We start from the raw sequence: 23,534 nt of genomic DNA, 5'->3' as shown, positions 1-23,534 counted from the left end.
TCTCCAGGAGGTAAGTATAGGTGTGTCAAAGTAAACAATCAAGAGAAGGAAGGCCAGATTAGAGTTTTCCAAACGACATCTAAAATAGCCTTGACAGTTCTGGAACAACATCCTATGGACAGATGAGACCAAGATCAACTTGTACCAGAGTGATGGGAAGAAAAGAGTATGGAGAAGGAAAGGAACTGCTCATGATCCTAAGCATACCACCTCATCAGTGAAGCATGGTGGTGGTAGTGTCATGGCGTGGGCATGTATGGCTGCCAATGGAACTGGTTCTCTTGTATTTTTTTGATGATGTGACTGCTGACAAAAGCAGCAGGATGAATTCTGAAGTGTTTCGGGCAATATTATCTGCTCATATTCAGCCAAATGCTTCAGAAGTCATTGGACGGCGCTTCACAGTGCAGATGGACAATGACCCAAAGCATACTGCAAAAGTTTAAGGGAAAGAAGTGGAATGGCCAAGTCAATCACCTGACCTGAATCCCATTGAGCATGCATTTCACTTGCTGAAGACAAAACTGAAGGGAAAATGCCCCAAGAACAAGCAGGATCTGAAGACAGGCACAGCATCACCAGGGATGAAACCCAGCATTTGGCGATATCTATGCGTTCCAGACTTCAGGCTGTAATTGACTGCAAAGGATTTGCAACCAAGTATTAAAAAGTGAAAGTTTGATTTAGGATTATTATTCTGTCCCATTACAAGTGGGAGGCACATATATGCAAACTGTTGTAATTCCTACACCATTCTCCTGATTTGGATGTATATACCCTAAAATTAAAGCTAACAGTCTGCAGTTAAAGCACATCTTGTTTGTTTCATTTTAAATCTATTGTGGTGGTGTATAGAGCCAAAAATGTTAGAATTGTGTCGGTGTCCCAATATTTATGGACCCGACTGTATAAATGCATGAATTATACTGAATCTTTTCCCATACAACTTTATATTAAACTGCTCAGCTCATCCTGCTCTATAGCATGCTGTCTGCAGCTCAGACACTGTTCCCTGTTACAGGTTCCCTTTACCAGTATTAACCCTTTAACCACCTCAGCCCCCTAGCTTAAACACCCTTAATGACCAGGCCACTTTTTACACTTCTGCACTACACTACTTTCACCATTTATTGCTCGGTCATACATCTTACCACCCAAATTAATTTTACCTCCTTTTCTTCTCACTAATAGAGCTTTCATTTGGTGGTATTTCATTGCTGCTGACATTTTTACTTTTTTTTATTAATCGAAATTTAACGAAATTTTTGCATAAAAAAAAAAAAGAAGCCATTTTTCACTTTCAGTTGTAATTTTTTTTTTCAAAAAACGACATCCATAAATAAATTTTTCTCTAAATTTATTGTTCTACATGTCTTTGATAAAAAAAATTATGTTTGGGTAAAAAAAAATGGTTTGGGTAAAAGTTATAGCGTTTACAAACTATGGTACAAAAATGTGAATTTCCGCATTTTGAAGCAGCTCTGACTTTCTGAGCACCTGTCATGTTTCCTGAGGTTCTACAATGGCCAGACAGTACAAACACCCCACAAATGACCCCATTTCGGAAAGTAGACACCCTAAGGTATTCGCTGCAAGAGAGGATTCTTTTAAAATGTTCCTATTATGTTCTCTTTCTTACATTCGGAAAAATCTTCTTGTGAGTATATCGCATACATCTGATGCGACAGGTGTCTGAACATACTACACCATAGTGCGTTTTTTTCACAGCATTTTAGGTTTCCATGCATCTGTTGAAAATCTATGATTGAATGTGGTCCATCTAACTGAAGATTTTTCCGAATGTAAGAAAGAGAAAATAGGAACATTTAAAAGAATCCTCTCTTGCAGCGCAATCCTTTCTCCTACCACTTTATCTAACAGACTTTTATCCACATTGTCCTGGGATCTGCAGCGCTTGAGTGGACCTATTTCCTATACAGAGACTTTGTGCTTTTACCCTAAGGTATTCGCTGATGGGCATAGTGAGTTCATAGAACTTTTTATTTTTTGTCACAAGTTAGCGGAAAATTATGTTTGTTTTTTTTTCCATACAAAGTCTCATATTCCACTAACTTGTCACAAAAAATAAAAACTTCCATGAACTCACTATGCCCATCACGAAATACCTTGGGGTGTCTTCTTTCCAAAATGGGGTCACTTGTGGGGTAGTTATACTGCCCTGGCATTTTAGGGGCCCTAATGTGTAGGAAGTAGTTTGAAATCAAAATGTGTAAAAAATGCCCTGTGAAATCCTAAAGGTGCTCTTTGGAATTTGGGCCCCTTTGCCCACCTAGGCTGCAAAAAAGTGTCACACATGTGGTATCGCCGTACTCCGGAGAAGTTGGGCAATGTGTTTTGGGGTGTCATTTTACATATACCCATGCTGGGTGAGAGAAATATCTCGGCAAAAGACAACTTTTCCCATTTTTTTTTATACAAAGTTCGCATTTGACCAAGATATTTCTCTCACCCAGCATGGGTATATGTAAAATGACACCCCAAAACACATTGCCCAACTTCTCCTGAGTACGGCGATACCAGATGTGTGACACTTTTTTGCAGCCTAGATGCGCAAAGGGGCCCAAATTCCTTTTAGGAGGGCATTTTTAGACATTTGGATCCCAGACTTCTTCTCACGCTTTAGGGCCCCTAAAATGCCAGGGCAGTATAAATACCCCACATGTGACCCCATTTTGGAAAGAAGACACCCCAAGGTATTCAATGAGGGGCATGGCGAGTTCATAGAAATTTTTTTTTTTTTTGGCACAGGTTAGCGGAAATTGATTTTTTTTTTTCTCACAAAGTCTCCCTTTCCGCTAACTTGTGACAAAAAATAAAATTTTACATGAACTCGCCATGCCCTTCACAAAATACCTTGAGGTGTCTTCTTTCCAAAATGGGGTCACATGTGGGGTATTTATACTGCCCTGGCATTTTAGGGGCCCTAAAGCGTGAGAAAAAGTCTGGAATATAAAGGTCTAAAATTTTTTTACGCATATGGATTCTGTGAGGGGGCAAAACACATACGGACGTCTGAATGGAGCCTTACAGGGGGGGTGATCACCCCATATAGTCTCCCTGATCACCCCCCTGTCATTGATCACCCCCCTGTAAGGCTCCATTCAGACATCCGTATGTGTTTTGAGGATCCGATCCATGTATCCGTGGACCCGTAAAACACATACGGACGTCTGAATGGAGCCTTACAGGGGGGTGATCAATGACAGGGGGGTGATCAGGGGTTAATAAGTGACAGGGGGGGGTGTAGTGTAGTGTGGTGCTACTTATTACAGAGCTGCCTGTGTCCTCTGGTGGTCGATCCAAGCAAAAGGGACCACCAGAGGACCAGGTAGCAGGTATATTAGACGCTGTTATCAAAACAGCGTCTAATATACCTGTTAGGGGTTAAAAAAAAAAATTGCATCTACAGCCTGCCAGCGAACGATCGCCGCTGGCAGGCTGTAGATCCACTCGCTTACCTGCAGCGCCTGTGTGCGCGCGTTCACAGGAAATCTCGCGTCTCGCTAGATGACGCACGGATGCGTCCAGGAGGAATGAATCGACCGCCGCCAGGACGCATCCGTGCGTTAGGCGGTCGGAAAGGAGTTAAGGACCCTGCCATTTTTCACCTTAAGGACCAGGCAATTTTTTGCAAATCTGACATGTGTCACTTTACGTGGTAATAACTTTAAAACACTTACTTATCCAGGCTGTTCTGAGATTGTTTTTTTGTCACATATTGTACTTCATGACAGTGGTAAAATGGAGTCAAAAAAAAAATTCATTTTTAAATTTATAAAAAAAAAAAAAACATTTACCAAAAATTTGCAAAAATTTTCAAATTACCAGATTTCAATTTCTCTACTTTTATAATAGATAGTAATGACTCCAAAAATAGTTATTACTTTACATTCCCCATATGTCTACTTCATGTTTGGATCATTTTGTGAATGCCATTTTAGAAGTAAATCTTGAAATGTTTCAGAAAATTTCCAAAACCCACTTTTTAAAAGGACCAGTTCAGGTCTGAAGTCACTTTGTGAGGCTTACATAATATAAACCACCCAGAAATGACCCAATTTTAGAAACTACACCCCTCAAGGTATTCAAAACTGATTTTAGAAACTTTGTTAACCCTTTAGGTGTTCCACAAGAATTAATGGAAAAAATGGAGATTAAATAATTTCAGTTTTGACAGATTTTCCATTTTAATCCATTTTTTCCGCTAACAAAGCAAGGGTTAACAGCCAAACAAAATATTTATTGCCCCGATTCTGTAGTTTGCAGAAACACCCCAAATGTGGTCGTAAACTGCTGTATGGGCACACGGCAGGGCGCAGAAGGAAAGGAACGCCATATGGTTTTTGGAAGGCAGGTTTCACTGGGATAATTTTAAGCTGCCATGTCACATTTAAAGACCCCCCTGATGCACCCCTAGAGTAGAAACTAGGGGTGGGCGATATAAACGATATACAATACAATAATCATCAGTTCAGCCGACGATATAGATTTTAGTTATATCGCGATAGATGACCACGGAGTGGTAGTGAAGTGAAGAAGCTTCTCACTCAACGCTCCGTGGCCTCGCAACTCTGCACCTCGCTGCAGGGCGTGCGTTCACACATGGTCAGTGCGCTGGCTGACGCTGTGTGTGACGTCAGGTCCCTCCCAGTGCATGCTGGGAAGAAGGTGTGGCCCGTCTCCTGCGGACTCCATCAGACAGCCGTGCAGGAAAGGTAAGTAGCAGGGGCCCGAATCTACCAGGGGAGGGTGATTGCTATGGCACATGGGGCTGATGGCACTGGCTTGGGGACATGATGGTGGTGGCAATGGCACATGGGGCTGATGGCACTGGCTGGGGGACATGATGGTGGTGGCAATGGCACATGGGGCTGATGGCACTGGCTGGGGGACATGGTGGTGGCAATGGCACATGGGGCTGATGGCACTGGCTGGGGGACATGGTGGTGGCAATGGCACATGGGGCTGATGGCACTGGCTGGGGGACATGATGGTGGTGGCAATGGCACATGGGGCTGATGGCACTGGCTGGGGGACATGATGGTGGTGGCAATGGCACATGGGGCTGATGGCACTGGCTGGGGGACATGATGGTGGTGGCAATGGCACATGGGGCTGATGGCACTGGCTGGGGGACATGATGGTGGTGGCAATGGCACATGGGGCTGATGGCACAGGCTGGGGGACATGATGGTGGTGGCAATGGCACATGGGGCTGATGGCACAGGCTGGGGGACATGATGGTGGTGGCAATGGCACATGGGGCTGATGGCACTGGCTGGGGGACATGATGGTGGTGGCAATGGCACATAGAGCTGATGGCACTGGCTGGGGGACATGATGGTGGTGGCAATGGCACATGGGGCTGATGGCACTTGTTGGGGGACATAATGATGGTCGCAATGGCATGGGGCTGATGGAGTTTTGTAATTTGTATACATACAGATGAAATTATTATATCGCAATATACCGTTATATCGCACATGCTTCAAACTATATTGCGATATAGATTTTTAGGCCATATCGCCCAGCCCTAGTAGAAACTCCAAAAAAAACAACAACTTCATTTTGGAAACTACGGGATAAGGTGGCAGTTTTGTTGGTACTATTTTAGGGTACATATGATTTTTGGTTGCTCTTTATTACACTTTTTGTGAGGCAAGGTAACAAAAAATAGCTGTTTTGGCACAGTTTTTATTTACAGTGTTTATCTGACAGGTTAGATCATGTGGTATTTTTATAGAGCAGGTTGTTACGGATGCGGCAATACCCAATAAAATTATTTTTTTATAGTGTCTCCATATTCTGAAAGCCATAGTTATTTTTTTAATTTTGGGCGACTGTCTTATGTAGGGGCTTATTTTTTCGGTATGAGATGACGATTTGATTGGTACTATTATAGGGTGCATATGACTTTTTGATCGCTTGGTATTACACTCTTTGTGATTTAAGGTGACAAAATGGCTTTTTTCGAAGAAAATTGATGGAATTCACTGATGGAAATGGACGTGGGACTTCAATTTGGATATTTTCTTTTTTTATTTAAAGAAAGTGCATGACCATGTAAACAACGCGTTTCGGGGACAAACAGTCCCCCTTTATCAGGTTAGACCTAACCTGATAAGGGGGACTGTTTGTCCCCGAAACGCATTTACATGGTCATGCGCTTTCTTTAAATAAAAATGTGAATTCGCGCCACTGCAGCAATTCTCTTCGTGACTAACACTCTCTGGAGGACTGGACCCCCTTTCCAGGAGAGACCCTCTCTGCGGCTGCAGTCCTGTGGAATTGGATTTTATTCGTATCTACAATATCGTTATAATACCTCAATTTGTCCGAACGTACTATACTATTGTGCGCCCCTTTTTTTTCCACTCTCTCCCACCACTCCACTTGCGGTCTGAGTGGATTTTAGAGACTTTTTCGACCGCTTGGTATTACACGTTATGTGATGTAAGGTGACAAAAAAAAAAAAAAAAAAACTGCTTTTTTTTTTTACGGTGTTCATCTGAGGAGTTAGGTCATGATTTTTATAGAGCAGGTCAGACGTGGCAATACCTAATATGTATACTTTTTTTTTTTTTAAAGTTTTACACAATAATATTTGTGAAAAGAAAATCATGTTTTAGTGTCTCCATATTCTGAGAGCCATAGTTTATTTTTATTTTTGGGGAGATAGTCTAAGGGCTCTTTCACACTTACGTTGTCCGGATCCGTCGTGTACTCCATTTGCCGGAGGTGCCCGCCGGATCCGTAACAACGCAAGTGAACGGAAAGCATTTGAAGACGGATCCGTCTTCAAAATGCGTTCAGTGTTACTATGGCAGCCAGGACGCTATTAAAGTCCTGGCTGCCATAGTAGTAGTGGGGAGCGGGGGAGCAGTATACTTGCCGTCCGTGCGGCTCCCAGGGCGCTCCAGAATGACGTCAGAGGGCCCCATGCGCATGGATGACGTTATCCATGTGATCACGTCATCCATGCGCGTGGGGCGCCCTGACGTCACTCTGAAGCGCCCTGGGAGCCGCACGGACGGTAAGTATACTGCTCCCCCGCTCCCCACTACACTTTACCATGGCAAACAGGACTTTAGTGTCCTGGGAGCCATGGTAACCATTCAGAAAAAGCTAAACGTCGGATCAGGCAATGCGCCGAAACGACGTTTAGCTTAAGGCCGGATCCGGATTAATGCCTTTCAATGGGCATTAATTCCGGATCCGGCCTTGCGGCAAGTGTTCAGGATTTTTGACCGGAGCAAAAAGCGCAGCATGCTGTGTTCCCGAACTGAAGACATCCTGATGCATCCTGAACGGATTTCTCTCCATTCAGAATGCATGGGGATAATCCTGATCAGGATTCTTCCGGCATAGAGCCCCGACGACGGAACTCTATGCCGGAAAAGAACAACGCAAGTGTGAAAGAGCCCTTAGATAGATTTTGTTTTTGCAGGATGAGTCTTACCGGCAATTCTGTTTCTATGAAATCACCATGATGGCATCACAAGGAGATTGACCCCTGACCTCTGTAGGGGCAGGAACAGAGAAGAGGTTAAATTGCCCCCTCCCACCACCATTCCCCAGTGTTTCATTACTAGAGAGCCTTAAAATAAAGACTAATGCAAATATATGGTATTACTTCATACCAAACATTAAGTTAAGTTAAATTTAAACTAAGGGGAGGGAATCATGTGCCGTCATGGTGATTTCATAGAAACCGAATTACCGGTAAGACCAATTCCGAATTTCCATATCACCACCATGATGGCATCACAAGGAGAACTGAAAAATTACACAACTTGGGGAGAAGGACTTTGCATCCAGAAGACAGGTCGGAAGACCTAGAAAAAAATCTAGTCTATAAATGTTTAATAAACATGTGCACATTGGACCAGGTCGCAGCCCTGCATATCTCGTCCAATGAAGCACCAGCTTTCTCGGCAAAGGAAGATGACACGGCCCTGGTGGAGCGAGCTCTGAGGTTTTCAGGAGGATGCAGACCCTGAAGCATGAAACAAAAAGGAAATGGTATCCTTGATCCATCTAGCAATGGAGGATTTAGAAAACTTCATGCCCCTATTTTTCCCTGCGAACTGGACAAGGTGGTTATCGGTATTCCTGAATTCTTTGGGGACCTCCAAATATTTTAGTACAATGTGTCGGACATCTAGGGTATGGAAATCCCTTTCTTTCTGATTTCTAGGTTGGTTAGAGAAAGCTTGGATCTCACCTAACCTCCTGGCTGAAGTAATTGCAATAAGCTGTCTTGAAAGATAGCAGCTTAAGAGAACAACCTTCTAAGGGTTCAAAGGGGCTCCCAGGTAGGGGTGCGAGATTTTAAAGGTCTTAATCTGGAAGCTGCCCTGAAACAGTTTAATCCACCTATGGCTTGCTAAATCAGTATCAAAGAAGGTACTTAGAGCGGAAACCTGGACCTTAAAAGGTGGAAGGTGTAAGACCCAATTCCAGACCATTTAGCAGGAAATCAAAAAATTTCTGGATACTAGGTTTTCCAAAATTTGGGTTCGTCTCCCCCGACCAGGAACAAATATTTTTCCATATCTTCAAATATATTGTGGAGGTCACTTTTTTCTGCAACATCTCAATGTAGATATAACACTGTCTGAAAGTCCCTGGCGGTTTAATACGGAGATCTCAGGATCCAAGCTGTGAGCTTAAATATCTCTGGATGTTGATGCAGAATTGGACCTTGATTTAAGAAGTCGTTCCTGTGGGGCAGCACCCAAGGATCCACAAGTTAGCTTCTGGAGAAGGGAGAACCAACTCCAACTTTTGGCCAGTAGGGGGTGACTAGAATGACAGTCACTCTTCCCTGGAGGATCTTCTGAATTACCTTCGCAATCAGGGGAAGAGAAGGGAATGCAGAAGCTAACTTCCAGTCCCAAGTTAGGGAAAGAGCATCTATTTTCCAAGGATTGTTCCTTAGGTTCAGAGAACAAAATATTTTTAGTTTTGTATTTCTTCTTGAGGCAAACAGGTCTATTGTTGGAGAGCCCCACCTGTCTTATGTTGAATACTTCTCGATTCAATGACCACTCTGTCTGATCTATTCTTTGCTGGCTGAGATAATCTGCTTCTTGATTTAAGGAGCCCTTTAGATGAATCACCGAGATTGACTTCACCCATCTCTCGGCCCAGGCAAATATTTTCTTTGGTATAAACAATAAATAAAGAGAAAAAATAAATAAATACAATGTCCCTCTGTAAGTATATCGTGCGGAACTCTTGCACTAATTAAAAATCAAATGTTCCACAGCATAGTAGATGCGGTATTATAATTATGCATGTTTTTTTATTGTAATGTCCTTGGCAGATTTCCAATTGCCACTTTTTAGACTGTATGTAGCGGTATTCAACCAGTTAAATTATTACCGTTTGGGTCGGCGGCACCGTTATAATGCAAGGTGTTCCAGCAATACGTCTATATGTGGCTACCTACTCCTTATCAAGTGGGTATCAATTATGGAGTGGTTACTCCACCGCCGTCCGACTCATCCACCTGGTTGTATAGTTGATACAGAAGGTAGTTTGGTAAAGTATATTATTGGCTGCTTACCAGGTCCATCGTTGCCCGCAATGTTTAGTAGTGCATACGTGGCTGTATTGAGCTTCGGGATCTCTTGTGAAGCACCTGTTGATTTTCTTACGTAGGTGCTAGTGCCGGCACTAAACATTCCTTAATATATCTAATAGTATATTTCCATCTTGTTTAGATCGTACCTGTACATTTGTTCAGACCTTATATTATATTGCCGTCAGCATATTGTTTAAAATTCAGCCCCTATACCTATTATATTAATAAGCTAGGTGGTATAGCAGGCAGAGTTATATTCCAGTGAGCACCCTTTTCTGTTATTGTCATATCTTCTTTGAAAGACCTAGAAGTTTATTTGATCTCGTTCCTCCCTAGTGTAGGAGGTACGCAACTGTAGTCACGTTGCCCGATAGCATCTTCACGTGATGATTTCGGAGACCTCGAGGCGGATTTTAGTGTCTCCCAGACGGCTCTCAACTCGCGCAAATTTGAAGACTGGTTGGTTACTACTTTGTCCCGAAAGCTGTCTCCGATTTTTGCTCCCCAACCTGTTCTGCTCGCATCTGCCAGGATCATTATAGAGGGAGATTTGTTCCAAACTACTCCTTTGGATAGATTTTGTGCAACTGTCCACCAGGAGAGATCTTGGGATCTTAGCTGTTTGTCCCATTGTTGTAAGATCTAGACCTGCATGGTGCGATAGTGGGATTAACACCATGCTACTGAAGGAATACAGGAGGTTAAAGAACCCAGTAGGCTCATTGCTTCGCTAATAGAGCAACTCCTTCTCTTTTGGAACCGTTTGATCTTCTGTCTGAGGGCATATATTTTGTCCTGGGGAAGGTAGGTTGTCCATTTCTGAGAGTGCAAGACCACTCCCAGAAATTTTACACTTGTAGAAGGTTGGAGACAGGATTTTCCTGGGTTCATCACCCAACCTAAGTCTGTCAGACGGGATAAAAATATTTTTAAATCGGAAGTTAAATGATCCACTGAGTCACCGATGACCAGAAAGTCACCTAGGTATGGTACTAGAATCAGGTCCTCCTGCCTCAGATGAGCAACCATCTAGACCACTAGTTTGGTGAATACTCTTGGGGCTGAGGAAATCCCGAAAGGCAGTGCTGTGAATTGGTAATGAAGAATTTGACCCTTTGTATCCCTGATCGCAAACCTTAGGAACTTCTGGTAACTGATGAATAGGAACATGATAATATGCCTCTTTTAGATCGACTGTGCACATAACAGACCCTAACTTTATTAGTGGAATGATGGATTTCAGAGATTCCATCCTGAACTTTCTCTATACGATAAATCTGTTTAGACTTTTTAAATTTATGACCGTACGAAAGGAGCCCTCTTTTTTCCTCACAAGGAATAGTGTTTAGTAGAAGCCTTGCTCTCTTTGAGAAAGGGGAACAGGAACTACTACTCCCAGTGTTATCAAATCTCAAACGCCTTGCAATACATTTTCCTGGGATCGCTGGAACCTAAGTTTGTGATCAGGAACTTTTTTGGGGGGACAGAGGAAAACTATTTTGTATCCTGATCTTATAATTTCTAGGGCCCAAGGGTTTGATGTTCTATTTTCCCAGGGAACTAGAAAGTTCTGCAGTCTCCCCCCCTATTCTGGCGTCATTGTCTGTTGCCAGATTTACCTTGAGGAAACCCCTTCCTCTACCCCCCTTTGGGTAGCTCCTGCAACCTAATTTTCCCTTGCCCCTGTAGGACTTGTCCTGAGTAGAATAGGGGTGAAAAGGAAATTTCCTTTTGTATGGCCTATCTTCAGGAAACCCCCGTTTTTTATTGGCCGCTTTCTCCAGAATCTTATCAAGAACTGGCCCGAAAACGTATTCTCCTGAGCAGGGGATAGAGCAAAGCTTCATTTTAGAAGTCTTATCCCCCCGACCAGGATTTCATTCAAAGAGCTCTGCAGGCTGCATTTGATAAGCTCGCATCTCTGGCAGAAAATATAACATTCTGCGGATGCGTCTGCCAAAAAAGCTGTTGCGGATTTTAACAGAGGCATAGAAGCTAGTATTTCCTCCCGTGGAGTTTTATTTCTAATGTGATTTTCTAGCTCCTTCAACCACAGATACATGGATCTAGCTACAGACGAGGCAGCTATATTTGCTTTAAGACTGAACATAGATGCCTCCCATGATTTACGCAAAAGGCTATGTGCTTTTCGTTCCATTGGGTCTCTGAGTTGAGACGCATCTTCAAATGGCAAAGAGGTATTTTTGTTTACTTTAGCCACTTAAACATCAATTTTCGGGGAGGGGGCAATTTAACCTCTTCTGTTCCTGCCCCTACAGAGGTCAATCTCCTTGTGATGCGTCATGATGATTATATTGAAAATGGCTTTTTTGACACTTTCTTTTTTTAACGGTGTTCATCTGAGCGGTTAGGTCATGTGGTATTTTATAGAGCAGGTTGTTACTGATGCATATATACCTAATATGTCTACTTTTCTTTTTTTCCCTATTTTTTACAATTTATTTTTTACTTTATTTTGGGAAAGGGACGCTTTTATTTATTTTTTTAACTTGAAACTTAATTATTATTTTTTTTAAACTTTATTCTTTTAACTTCTTTCTTCACTTTATTTTTTGTCCCACTCTGGGACTTCAACATTACAGGGTCTGATCCCTGCTTCAATGCAGCAGAATACATCTGTGTTGTACTGCATTGCCTATCAGTGTATTACACAGTGTAATACACTGATAGATTGCCTATGAGACCCAGCCTGGTGGCTGGGCCTCAAAGGCCTCCATGCATGCTGGGCCCCAAGGCCTTGGAATGGCTTGGGGCTGCCATGACAACAATCGGGTCTTCGCCACCGCAGCGTGGGGACCCGATGGCTAAGGTAAGGGAGCGCAAACCTCCCATATGCCGCAGCATATGAGGGGTTAATCCACCGGCATCAGTGTTATCACCGATGCTGATGGATCCAGCAGAGATCCAGCTGTCAGTAACAGCCGGATCTCTGCCGCTGAACGCGGCACCGCACGTGGGGGAAGAAAAGGATCGCAGGGCGAGAATGCTCGTCCTGGGGTGCAAAGAACCAGCCCTTTAGGACGAGCATTCTCATCCTGGGTCCTTAAGGAGTTAAGTAGAAGGTGACAACATGCATGTAAGTAAACACTGCACTACAATCTACATTCTATGAATGGGAATGAGGTTTTGATAACCCTGTTCACATGCACCAGAATAAAAATTTTAAAAAAATGTATATAAATTCTACCGTTTTTTGTCAGTGCTGAAAAAAAAAAAGCCATGAGAAAAAAAATAACGTTACTTAATCTTATGGACTCTGTATGGAGAAGGTGATGGACTGTCCACATGTGAGGCAAACTACACGTCTGTGGCTGAAATACAAGCGTCAGCCTGAGGCCTGGTTCACACTGGCGTTACTTGTTCTGGCAGAGAAACAGCCTGCCAGATCCGTAACTACAGAGTACACCCGTACGCTGCCTGAAGTCCGTCCGGCCCCATTCACTATAACGGAGACCGGCGAAGATGCCGAGAGGTGGCCAGATAAAAACCGCTGTAGCGCAGATACTGGACCACAAGAGAGCCCAGCGCCTTTTCCTATAGTGTGCAAGCACGGCCACCACTGCTGGATTACAAGGTGGTCGTAACCATGAATACAAGCAGTGTATAGTCTGATGGAAAAATGAAATCAAGCCAGCGAAAGAAGCAGTATGGACAATGACAGTACATTAGTAAGTGCCTTGTATTAACTTTATCTACATGATAAATACCACTTGCTGAAGTGAAACAACCCCATCTAGTTTCAGGAGGAAACCGGACAAACAGAAGTCGGTATAGGGTGTCTACTCATGCAGGTGGAGATCTGGGGCCATCGCTGACCATTGCGCCCCCATTTAGGTGTGTCCAGGAGACATAACCCTGACAACTGTTATCACAAAGTCTGAAGGGGCCTCACATTCCAATCAAAAGCTCAGTTCTTTAAACATTACCCTTTGGTCAAAGACATTCGAAGTATGTTGACCAAAGCCACCGATTTCAGCTGGACCAGACAACCCTCTAATGTGTAAGGGGTACTCTCCCCCAGATAGCAGAGGTCAGATCCATTTGTTCTCTGCTGCTGGTAATGGCTTCCTCCCCTCTTCCTACTGAGGACACACTGGGCAGGGTTATGGCCGTCCTGAGTTTATAACCAACCTTTAGTTGAATTCACACACAGCAGATTTCTTGCAGAAAGTCCTGCAACTGTCCCTGGAACAGAACCCAACATGGTTGCTGCCAAAACAACCCCATGGAATGACTTTCCAGTCTACACAATGTCAGCAATAAATCTGCAGTGTGTCTGCATATGGGTATAGAATCATTTTAGGAAAGAGCATGCAGCCAGACCCAACTGAAGTCACCACACAGGTGCACAGCGGGGGCAAAGTCTTACATGTCTAATATGCCCATAGAAGGACCAAATAAATGAGTGCCCAAATAAATAAATAAATTGTACTGAAACACATGGTCAACCTCACTTTACAACTCGTGTAATTATGACAAATGTTCATAACTTCCAGTCATTAAACTGGGCCAAAAGTTCAGCGGGACATTTGAAATAGTCCTGGCAGGTGGCACAGTCGTGCCAAGTGGTAACACTTTTGGGTCTTATACTACTGCCAAGAAAAGAGACACCGTGAATCGTGGCGTAGTCATCCAAAGTCAGGAGCGGCTGGGCAGTGCCCTCTCCCTGCATGTAGTCAACACTACTTTTTGGCACTCAACCTGGGACATCTAGGATCTCACACCCCAAACCCTTACCAAAGACGACCAGAGTACTTTTTGACCCCCAACCTGGCACCTCTAGGATCTCAAATTGAAAACCCTCATCAATGATACCCTGACTACTTTATGACCTCTGATCTGGCACCTGTAGGATCTCACTCCCAAATCCCTTACCAATGATACTTTTTGGCCCCCAACCTGGCACTAGGGTCTCACACTGAAAGCCCTTACCAATAATACCCTGATTACTTTATGACCTGATCGGGCACACCTTGGATCTCACACCCAGATAGCCCGAGCACTCAGTATAAGGGTCCACTCACATGGCCATGACTGTTTTGTGGACCCCAAAGGGCCGTGTCCACCCTCCAAGATGCAGCAAAGAATAGGACGTGTCTTCTCTTTTGCTGCATGGACCAGGAAGCTAAACAGACATGGTGGTGTGAATGGACCCCAAGTATTCTGCCCCCGAGAGGCACTGCAGAGAACATATTTCTTTCTATAGAGGAGGGTCCGCTTTCTATAGAGGAGACCAGACCTCCGCATTACAGGGGGATACGCTAATGTCTACTTTTACTTGCTCTTTTTTGGTTCTGCGCAGGAGGCGCACATTGGGTGCTGTAGGGATCGCGCCCAGTTTGTATGTTTTTTGGGAAAGCCTTTCCATTGCGGCCTGATGGAAGTGTGCCTTTTGGAGGGTGGAAGGGCATCCCCTACCATCTGTTAGTGGCAGCTGCCCCATAGTCCTATTTGTGCAGACAGAACGGACTACTTGCCATTAGTGTGCCAGCCCAGAGGTTAAACATGGCAGCATACCACTATGTGATGCCCACAGGCAGGAGCAGACTACAGATGGGTGCACAACACCATGCGACCCCAGCATTGGCCTGGTCCTCCTCATGTAATCTGTGTGACAGGGTAGAGAAGCAGCACTTACGTCACAGAAAGTGCTCCCCAACAAATGACGTCACCGCGAGCACCTACAGCTGGCTGGGGAGGGTGCCATACGGTAAGTACCAGGTCTCTGGTGATGATGCAACCTGCACTGGCCCGGGGAACAGAGCCAGAAAAGCCGGCACCTCCGGCTCCCTGCACGCTGACTAAGGGCTGGGGCCTGCACTACTTATCCTGCCTGATAACGGGCAGTCAGGTGGCTGTAAGCCGACCGCACTGCACCTCCTTGTGTCACGATTCCCGCAGCCCAGCCACGCTCCCACCCGCGCCAGCACTCACAATTCCTTGATCAACACCATCCTCCGCAGAGACCGCCGCAGCTCCTGTGCGGCACCGACGTCACACGACGCTTTCCGGGAGAGGGGACGCCGCGCTAAACCACGCCCCGGAATGTACGGAAACACGCCCACCATCCTGCCTATTGGGTGTAATAAACAGCCTGGTTTTGGAAGCCCCACCTACGGAGCGCTGATTGGCCAGGACGATGACATCTGTCAGAGCGCCGATGTGCGCCAGGTAGATAGTAGCCTGCTTTCCTAGGGATACCGCAGTCCTCGCGACCGATCGGGGCTCCTCCAGGTTGTGTGATGCCTGGATTTAAAGAGACAGTACATCTAAACTCTGCTTTCTCCGTAGAGTGAAGTCACTATAGCTATTTTCTACCTAATGACTCAGTAAACGCAAATTAGTTACTAAGGAAGTGCTTTTTCCACAGGTTTGTATCAAAAAAGTATTTATACAGGGAATGTATTAGATCTAACATTTTTAAAGGGACACTTCCATCAGTTTGTTTTTTTCATTTCAGCAGTACTATGTAGGGTTGCTAACTTTCCCAGCAAAAAATACTGGACAAGTTAAAGGGGTTATCCAACCTGTGAAATGCCGGGGCCCCTCATACACAATGTATTTACTTCGATCTTCGACACCCACGTCTCTTCTGAAGCCCGCATAACCGCCGCTGCATTTCCCCGTCGCACGGGCGAGCCTCCCTAGCATCACCCGCAATCAGGGCCGGATTAACGTAGGGGCGGATGGAGCTGCAGCTCCAGGTCCCTGCATGAAAATAGGCCCAGCAGCCCGCTAGGTTGCCTCGGCCCACTGGCGGATCCAGGGGGGGCAATTGCCCCCCCCCATCGAGCTGGCGGCGCGGCCCTGTTGAAAAGTAGGGGGCGGCAGGGCACAGGGAGATGAGCGCTTCCATTGTGGAAGCGCTCATCTCCATAGTCATCTGTATCGCCGTCCTCAGGACAGCGATACAGATGGCTGTGTTGCGGCAGGGGAGGGAGAGGCTTGTCCCTTCCCTGTGTCTCTAATAGGCTGCCCGCACTAGACCGGAAGCCTATCAGAGGCTGATGCAGGCGGCGCAATGATGTAATCGCGCTGCCTGAGTCGAACAGCACAGGACACAGGCCGGAAGAGGCCTGCATCGCATCGCTGACATGGAGGTCAGTATTAGTGGTTTTTTTTGTTTTTTTTTATATATGTACAAATACAATACTTTTACTGGCACATGATGAGGGGGGCTCTTGTTACTGGCACATGATTGGGGGGGCTCTTGTTACTGGCACATGATTGGGGGGGCTCTTGTTACTGGCACATGATTGGGGGCATCTATGGGGGCACATTTTACTGGCACATTATTGGGGGGCATCTATGCGGGCACTTTTTACTGACACATTATTGGGGGCACTTATTACTGGCACATTATTGGCGGACACTATAGGGGCATCTGCTGAGGCCACAAAGAAGGGGTATTTTATCTGGGGGGCTCTGTACAGTAGCATTTTATACTGGGACACATTATGGTGGGTACTGTGGGGGAGAGGAGTACTATGGGGTCATCTATGAGGGGCACTAAGAAGGGGTATTTTATACTTGCAAATTATGGGGGACACGGAGGGCATCTACTTGGGCACTATATATGGGGCATTTTATACTGGTACATTATGGGGGCACTATATAGGGGTCACTGGGGGCACTATATAGGGGTATTTTATACTGGCACATTATGGGGGCACTATGGGGACATTAGCTCAACTGGGGGCATTACAAGGTGGTATTTTTTACACTGTCACATTATAAGGAGAATTATTTCTACTGGGGGGGCATTATGGTGGGCTTTATTACTCCCCCATGGTATGAGCCCCCTAGTAGCAGCACAAGCCTCTCCCTGCTCTGTGACCCCAATGCCCCTATCCAAATTATTGTTATGAAATCTTTCTCATTAGGATAAAACACAACATTAGCTCCACCGAGCCCCCCAGCCAATTGTTAGGCCTCATGCACACGACCGTTGTGTGCATCCGTGGCCGTTGTGCCGTTTTCCGTTTTTTTTCGCGGACCCATTGACTTTCAATGGGTCCGTGGAAAAATCGGAAAATGCCCCGTTTTGCAGCCGCATCCGTGATCCGTGTTTCCTGTCCGTCAAAAAAAATATGACCTGTCCTATTTTTTTGACGGACAATGGTTCACGGACCCATTCAAGTCAATGGGTCCGTGAAAGAACACGGATGCACACAAGATTGACATCCGCGTCCGTAGGCTACTTTCACACAGACGGATCCGAAGATCCGTCTGTATGAAAGCTTTTTCAGAGCTGAGTTTTCACTTCGTGAAAACTCAAATCCGACAGTATATTCTAACACAGAGGCGTTCCTATAGTGATGGGGACGCTTCTAGTTAGAATATACTGAGAACTGTGTACATGACTGCCCACTGCTGCCTGGCAGCACCCGATCTCTTACAGGGGGCTGTGATCCGCACAATTAACCCTTCAGGTGCTGCACCTGAAGGGGTTAATTGTGCATATCATAGCTCCCTATAAGAGATCAGGGGCTGCCAGGCAGCAGGGGGCAGACCCCCCTCCCTCCCCAGTTTTAATTTCATTGGTGGCCAGTGCGGCCCCCCCGCCCCCCCTCCCTCTATTATATTATTTTCATTGGTGGCACAGTGTGCGGCCCCCCCCCCTCTATTGTATTATCATTGGTGGCCAGTGTGCACCCCCCCGCCCCCCCTCTATTGTATTAATATCATTGGTGGCCAGTGTGCGGCCTCCCCTCTCTCCCCCCCCCCCCCCCCCCCCATCATTGGTGGCAGCGGAGAGTTAGAAGCATCATACTTACCTGCGAGCTGCGATGTCTGCGACCGGCCGGGAGCTCCTCCTACTGGTAAGTGACAGATCATTAAGCAATGCGCCACACAGACCTGTCACTTACCAGTAGGAGGAGCTCCCGGCCGGTCACAGACATCGCAGCTCGCAGGTAAGTATGATGCTTCTAACTCTCCGCTGCCACCAATGATGGGGGGGCGGGGGAGAGGGGAGGCCGCACACTGGCCACCAATGATATTAATACAATAGAGGGGGGGGCCGGGGGGGGCGCACACTGGCCACCAATGATAATACAATAGAGGGAGGGGGGGCCGGGGGTGGTCGCACACTGTGCCACCAATGAAAATAATACAATAGAGGGAGGGGGGGCGAACGCTGTGCCACCAATGAAAATAATACAATAGAGGGAGGGGGGGGCGCACTGGCCACCAATGAAATTAAAACTGGGGAGGGAGGGGGGTCTGCCCCCTGCTGCCTGGCAGCCCCTGATCTCTTATAGGGGGCTATGATATGCACAATTAACCCCTTCAGGTGCAGCACCTGAGGGGTTAATTGTGCGGATCACAGCCCCCTGTAAGAGATCGGGTGCTGCCAGGCAGCAGGGGGCAGTCATGTACACAGTTCTCAGTATATTCTAACTTAAAGCGTCCCCATCACCATGGGAACGCCTCTGTGTTAGAATATACTGTCGGATCTGAGTTTCATGATGTAACTCAAATCCGATGGTATATTCTAACATAGAGGCGTTCCCATGGTGATGGGGACGCTTCAAGTTAAAATATACCATCGGATTGGAGAAAACTCCGATCCTATGGTATATTAACTCCTGGCTTTACATTGAAAGTCAATGGGGGACGGATCCGTTTGAAATTGCACCATATTGTGTCAACGTCAAACGGATCCGTCCCCATTGACTTGCATTGTAATTCAAGACGGATCCGTTTGGCTCCGCACGGCCAGGCGGACACCAAAACGACTGTTTTTTCATGTCCGTGGATCCCCCAAAAATCAACGAAGACCCACGGACGAAAAACGGTCACGGACCAACGGAACCAACGGTCGTGTGCATGAGGCCTTAAAGTGTTGTCCGAGATCCCCAAGGGCCAAGCCGAGTAATTGTAAGTTTTCATGTTAAATATGTTTGTTATACACATATAACATACACTGTGCCACACAATATACAGTATACCTCTACACTGTGCCACACAATATACAGTATACCTCTACACTGTGCCACACAATATACAGTATACCTCTACACTGTGCTCCACAATATACAGTATACCGCTACACTGTGCCACACAATATACAGTATGCCTCTACACTGTGCTCCACAATATACAGTATACCTCTACACTGTGCCACACAATATACAGTATACCTCTACACTGTGCTCCACAATATACAGTATACCTCTACACTGTGTAGTCTGTTCTATAAGCACCATTGTTTTTGCCCTGTGAGTTCATGCCTGCACCTTCTTTGACACACACACATCCCATATGCGCTGTGAATGGGGATTGCGATGCATGTACAGTCTCAGGTTCCTACAGACTTCACATTTGTGTACCGCAATACCCATTCACCCATTCATGGCACATGCGCAGGATCTCAACACGTCGCTGTCAAGTGAGCCGTTGGTGTCAACCAAAGGAGCGGGCGTGACTTCACATGGGAGAGGTATTACGGTCTGGAGGGCACAGAGGACCCCCTACCACACCTCTTTTGACACTCTGGGCCCCCATAAGTGTTTTACTTAAAAAAAAAATTTTTTTAAAGCAAAGTAAAGGCTAAAGAACAGATTCTATAAAGGTATGCAAGGTATCGATACATCAACATCTATTCAGCTATGCTGGTGATTTCATATGCATAAAACATATGAGAGATGCACTTTATTTGTGTTATAAAAAATTGCTCTGCGTTGCGTTTTCGTTTTCTATAAAAAGGCCCATTAAAATCTTCAGCACCAAGCCCATGATGCTCTTAATCCGGCCCTGCCCGCAATGCTAGGGAGGCTTGTCCCCATCGCAACTTGCTATTGGCTTAATACCCCCACACACTGTAGTTATACCCCCTTAGTCATAGGTCCCAACCATCCCAGATCTGGCTGGAGAGGCCCAGTCTTTCACCATCATCCCACTATCCCGGGTGGTTGCCTGCATGTCGATCTATGCCCGCCTCGCCATTAGTAAGAGTGCTCTGCTATTGGCTGATAACAGCCATTAGCAAGAGCGAGGTGAAAGACCACGTCTCCTCATGTGATAGGGTGGCCACATAAAGAAGGACATTGTAGGGCACGCCCCAACTCCACTAAGCCACGCCACCAACTTCACTACAAGACACCCCCCCCCCCCCCCCCCAGTAACATTGTCAGGCAAAAATAGGGGAGAAAAATGACGTGAAGACCTGAAGGTGTGCCTTAATACAGTTCCTATGTTTATGTGTTAAAGACAAAAGCAGAGTTATTTACTGTGACATCATGTTTTGGATGTCATATAACTATTATATTTTGTGTTCACAGAAGCAGAAAAAGATAATATGCCTTTAAGATTCATTTTGTAATGTAAGGTAAGCTCAGTGACACAGCAGAAACAACAGAAAGCATAGTGTTAATCTGTTATTGCTGGGCAGAAGTCTAGACAAATCACAGCCAGCCTCTCACACAACAAGAGTTTTCACCAATCACATCCAGCGTTTGGGAATTCCCCTAGCAGGAGCTGCTGGATTTATTACTCAGCAGAGAGAGGAGCTAAACAGACACACAGTTCCAGTCAGAGTCCAGTTTTATGGGAACAAGAGGCCAAAATAGGTATTTCAAACAGTTATATGATGTTCCTACTGTTAGTATAGTGATTCGAACTGTATACTGAACCAGTTATATGTGTGTTTACTTACAGTTCCACCAAATTGCAAATACAATTGCAAGCTACAAATTGCAAGCATTCAGATTCCATATTGCAATCCAAATTGCATACCATACCAGATCATACTCAACCAATCTGCAAATAGCCACTGCTGATTGCATATTGCACGTGAACTATTAGTTAGACCTCAGATATATCTCTCAGAGAGATCATAAAGTGCTTAAATAACTTAAAGTGAGAGTACAGATACTCAATATATCAACCATTTTGTGTTGAATGACAAGATTGAACAGTTGAACCACCATCTTAATCATACCGCCATTTTATGCTATCTTTTTAACTCGTGTTATGTACATTGGCTATCTGCTGCGGAGGCGGTAGTATTGTATATGAAGAAAAGTTGACGTTAATAAAGAAGTTATTTCAAGCATTTGGTGTGCTTTTTAAACCTACTGTTTCTATAGAACAGCGCTAGAGGAATTACAGAGTAATAGACCGTCTGGTTAGACAAAAAATCTGAGATCTCCAAATTCTTCTAATGCCACAGCGCAAAAGGCACTTTATAGTGCTGCATCTGCCACAGTCTCCTCTTATACCTCCTCCCTGTAATGTCCTCTGATATCACATAATAGCCTGGAAATGCTGGGAGTTGTAGTTTCTTCTCTCATACCTCCTCCTTGTAATGTCCAATAGCAATCTCTTGGAGGTGGCGAGGAAAGGCATTAAAGGGAACCTTTCACCTGGATTTTAGGTATAGAGCTGAGGACATGGGCTGCTAGATTGCCGCTAGCACATCCTCAATATCCATTCCCCATATCTCTCTGTGCTTTTATTGTGTCATAAAAACGATTTTATATATATGTAAATGAGGCAAATTACGTTTCCGGAGCCCAGCCACGCCCACTGTGACGGAGCCCCAGCACCGCCCCGCATACTCGAATCTCCCCAACGTCACAAAGCTAGAGCGCCGTAATCTCGCGATGCGCGAGCTAGTGCATGCACAGTGTCGGCATAGTGTTCCTTCCCTGTGCTGGCATCAGCCTCAGGGAACGAACTGTGCATGCGTTAGCTCGCGCATCGCAAGTTTACGGCGCTCTAGCTTTGTGACGTCGGGGAGCAAGAAGGAGATTCGGAGGAAGCATGGAGGAGACAGGACTCATCTAAGGTTCATTTACATATCTATTAAATAGTGGTTTTTTTTACACAATATAAGCACACAGAGCTATGGGGACTGGGTATTACGGATGTACTAGCGGTGATCTAGCAGCCCATGTCCTCACCTCTATACCCAAAATCCAGGTGACAGGTTCCTTTTAAAGGGAACCTGTCACCGGGATTTTGTGTATAGAGCTGAGGACATGGGTTGCTAGATCACCGCTAGCACATCCGCAATATCCAGTCCCCATAGCTCTCTGTGCTTTTATTGTGTAAAATAACCGATTTTATACATATGCAAATTAACCTGAGATGTGTCCTGTCCCAGAGATGAGTCCAGCGTAAAGTAGCCCAGCACCGCCCCGCATCCTCAGAATCTCCTCCTTGCTCCCCTACGTCAGAAAGCTAGAGCGCTGTAGTCTCGCGATGCTCGAGCTAGTGCATGCGCAGTTCGTTCCCTGAGGCTGATGCCTACACAGGGAAGGAACATTATGACGACACTGCGCATGCGCTAGCTCGCGCATCGTGAGATTACGCGCTCTAGCTTTCTGACATCGGGGAGCAAGGAGGAGATTCTGAGGATGCGGGGCGGTGCTGGGCTCCTTCACGCTGGATTTATCTCAGGGGCAGGACTCATCTCAGGTTAATTTGCATATGTATCAAATCGTTTTTTTTACATAATAAAAGCACACAGAGCTATGGGGACTGGGTATTGCGGATGTGCTAGCAGCCATCTAGCAACCCATGTCCTCAGCTCTATACACAAAATCCCGGTGACAGGTTCCCTTTAAATATCACAGGGAGGCACCAAATTTGAAGAGTAAGGCCTCTTGCACACGACCGTATGGCTTTTTCTGTATTTTGCGGTCCGTTTTTCACGGATTTCTGTTTTTCCTTTTTTTTTTCAGTAGTGTTTCTGTTTCCATTCTGCTTCCGTTCCGTTTTTCCGTTTGGTTTCCGTTTTTTGCAGATCGCAAACGAAAACGTAAGCATGGCATATACAGTATACAGTAATTACATAGAAAAATTAGGCTGGGCATAAAATTTTCAATAGATGGTTACGCAAAAACGCAACGGATACGGAAGACATACGGGTGCATTCCATATCTGTTCCGTTTTT

At 45.4% G+C, this 23,534-nt stretch overlaps 1 protein-coding gene across 3 annotated transcripts in view; it reads right to left on the bottom strand.

Annotated features, from left to right (window-relative positions):
- Positions 1-15,667, bottom strand: part of PITPNB (phosphatidylinositol transfer protein beta) — a 57,594-nt gene extending 41,927 nt beyond the window's left edge. For all 3 annotated transcript variants that reach the window (XM_040416541.1, XM_040416542.1, XM_040416540.1), the window contains exon 1: positions 15,566-15,667. In XM_040416541.1, the coding sequence (XP_040272475.1) occupies positions 15,566-15,585 (20 nt within the window). In that variant the 5' untranslated portion in view covers positions 15,586-15,667. The remainder of the gene's footprint in view (positions 1-15,565) is intronic.
- Positions 15,668-23,534: the final 7,867 nt, after the last annotated feature.

The sequence above is a fragment of the Bufo bufo genome, chromosome 2 (genome assembly GCF_905171765.1).
Source record: "Bufo bufo chromosome 2, aBufBuf1.1, whole genome shotgun sequence".
NCBI lineage: Eukaryota > Metazoa > Chordata > Amphibia > Anura > Bufonidae > Bufo > Bufo bufo.
The sequence above is the reverse complement of the archived record's forward strand: the minus strand, read 5'-3'. Positions and strand labels throughout refer to the sequence as shown.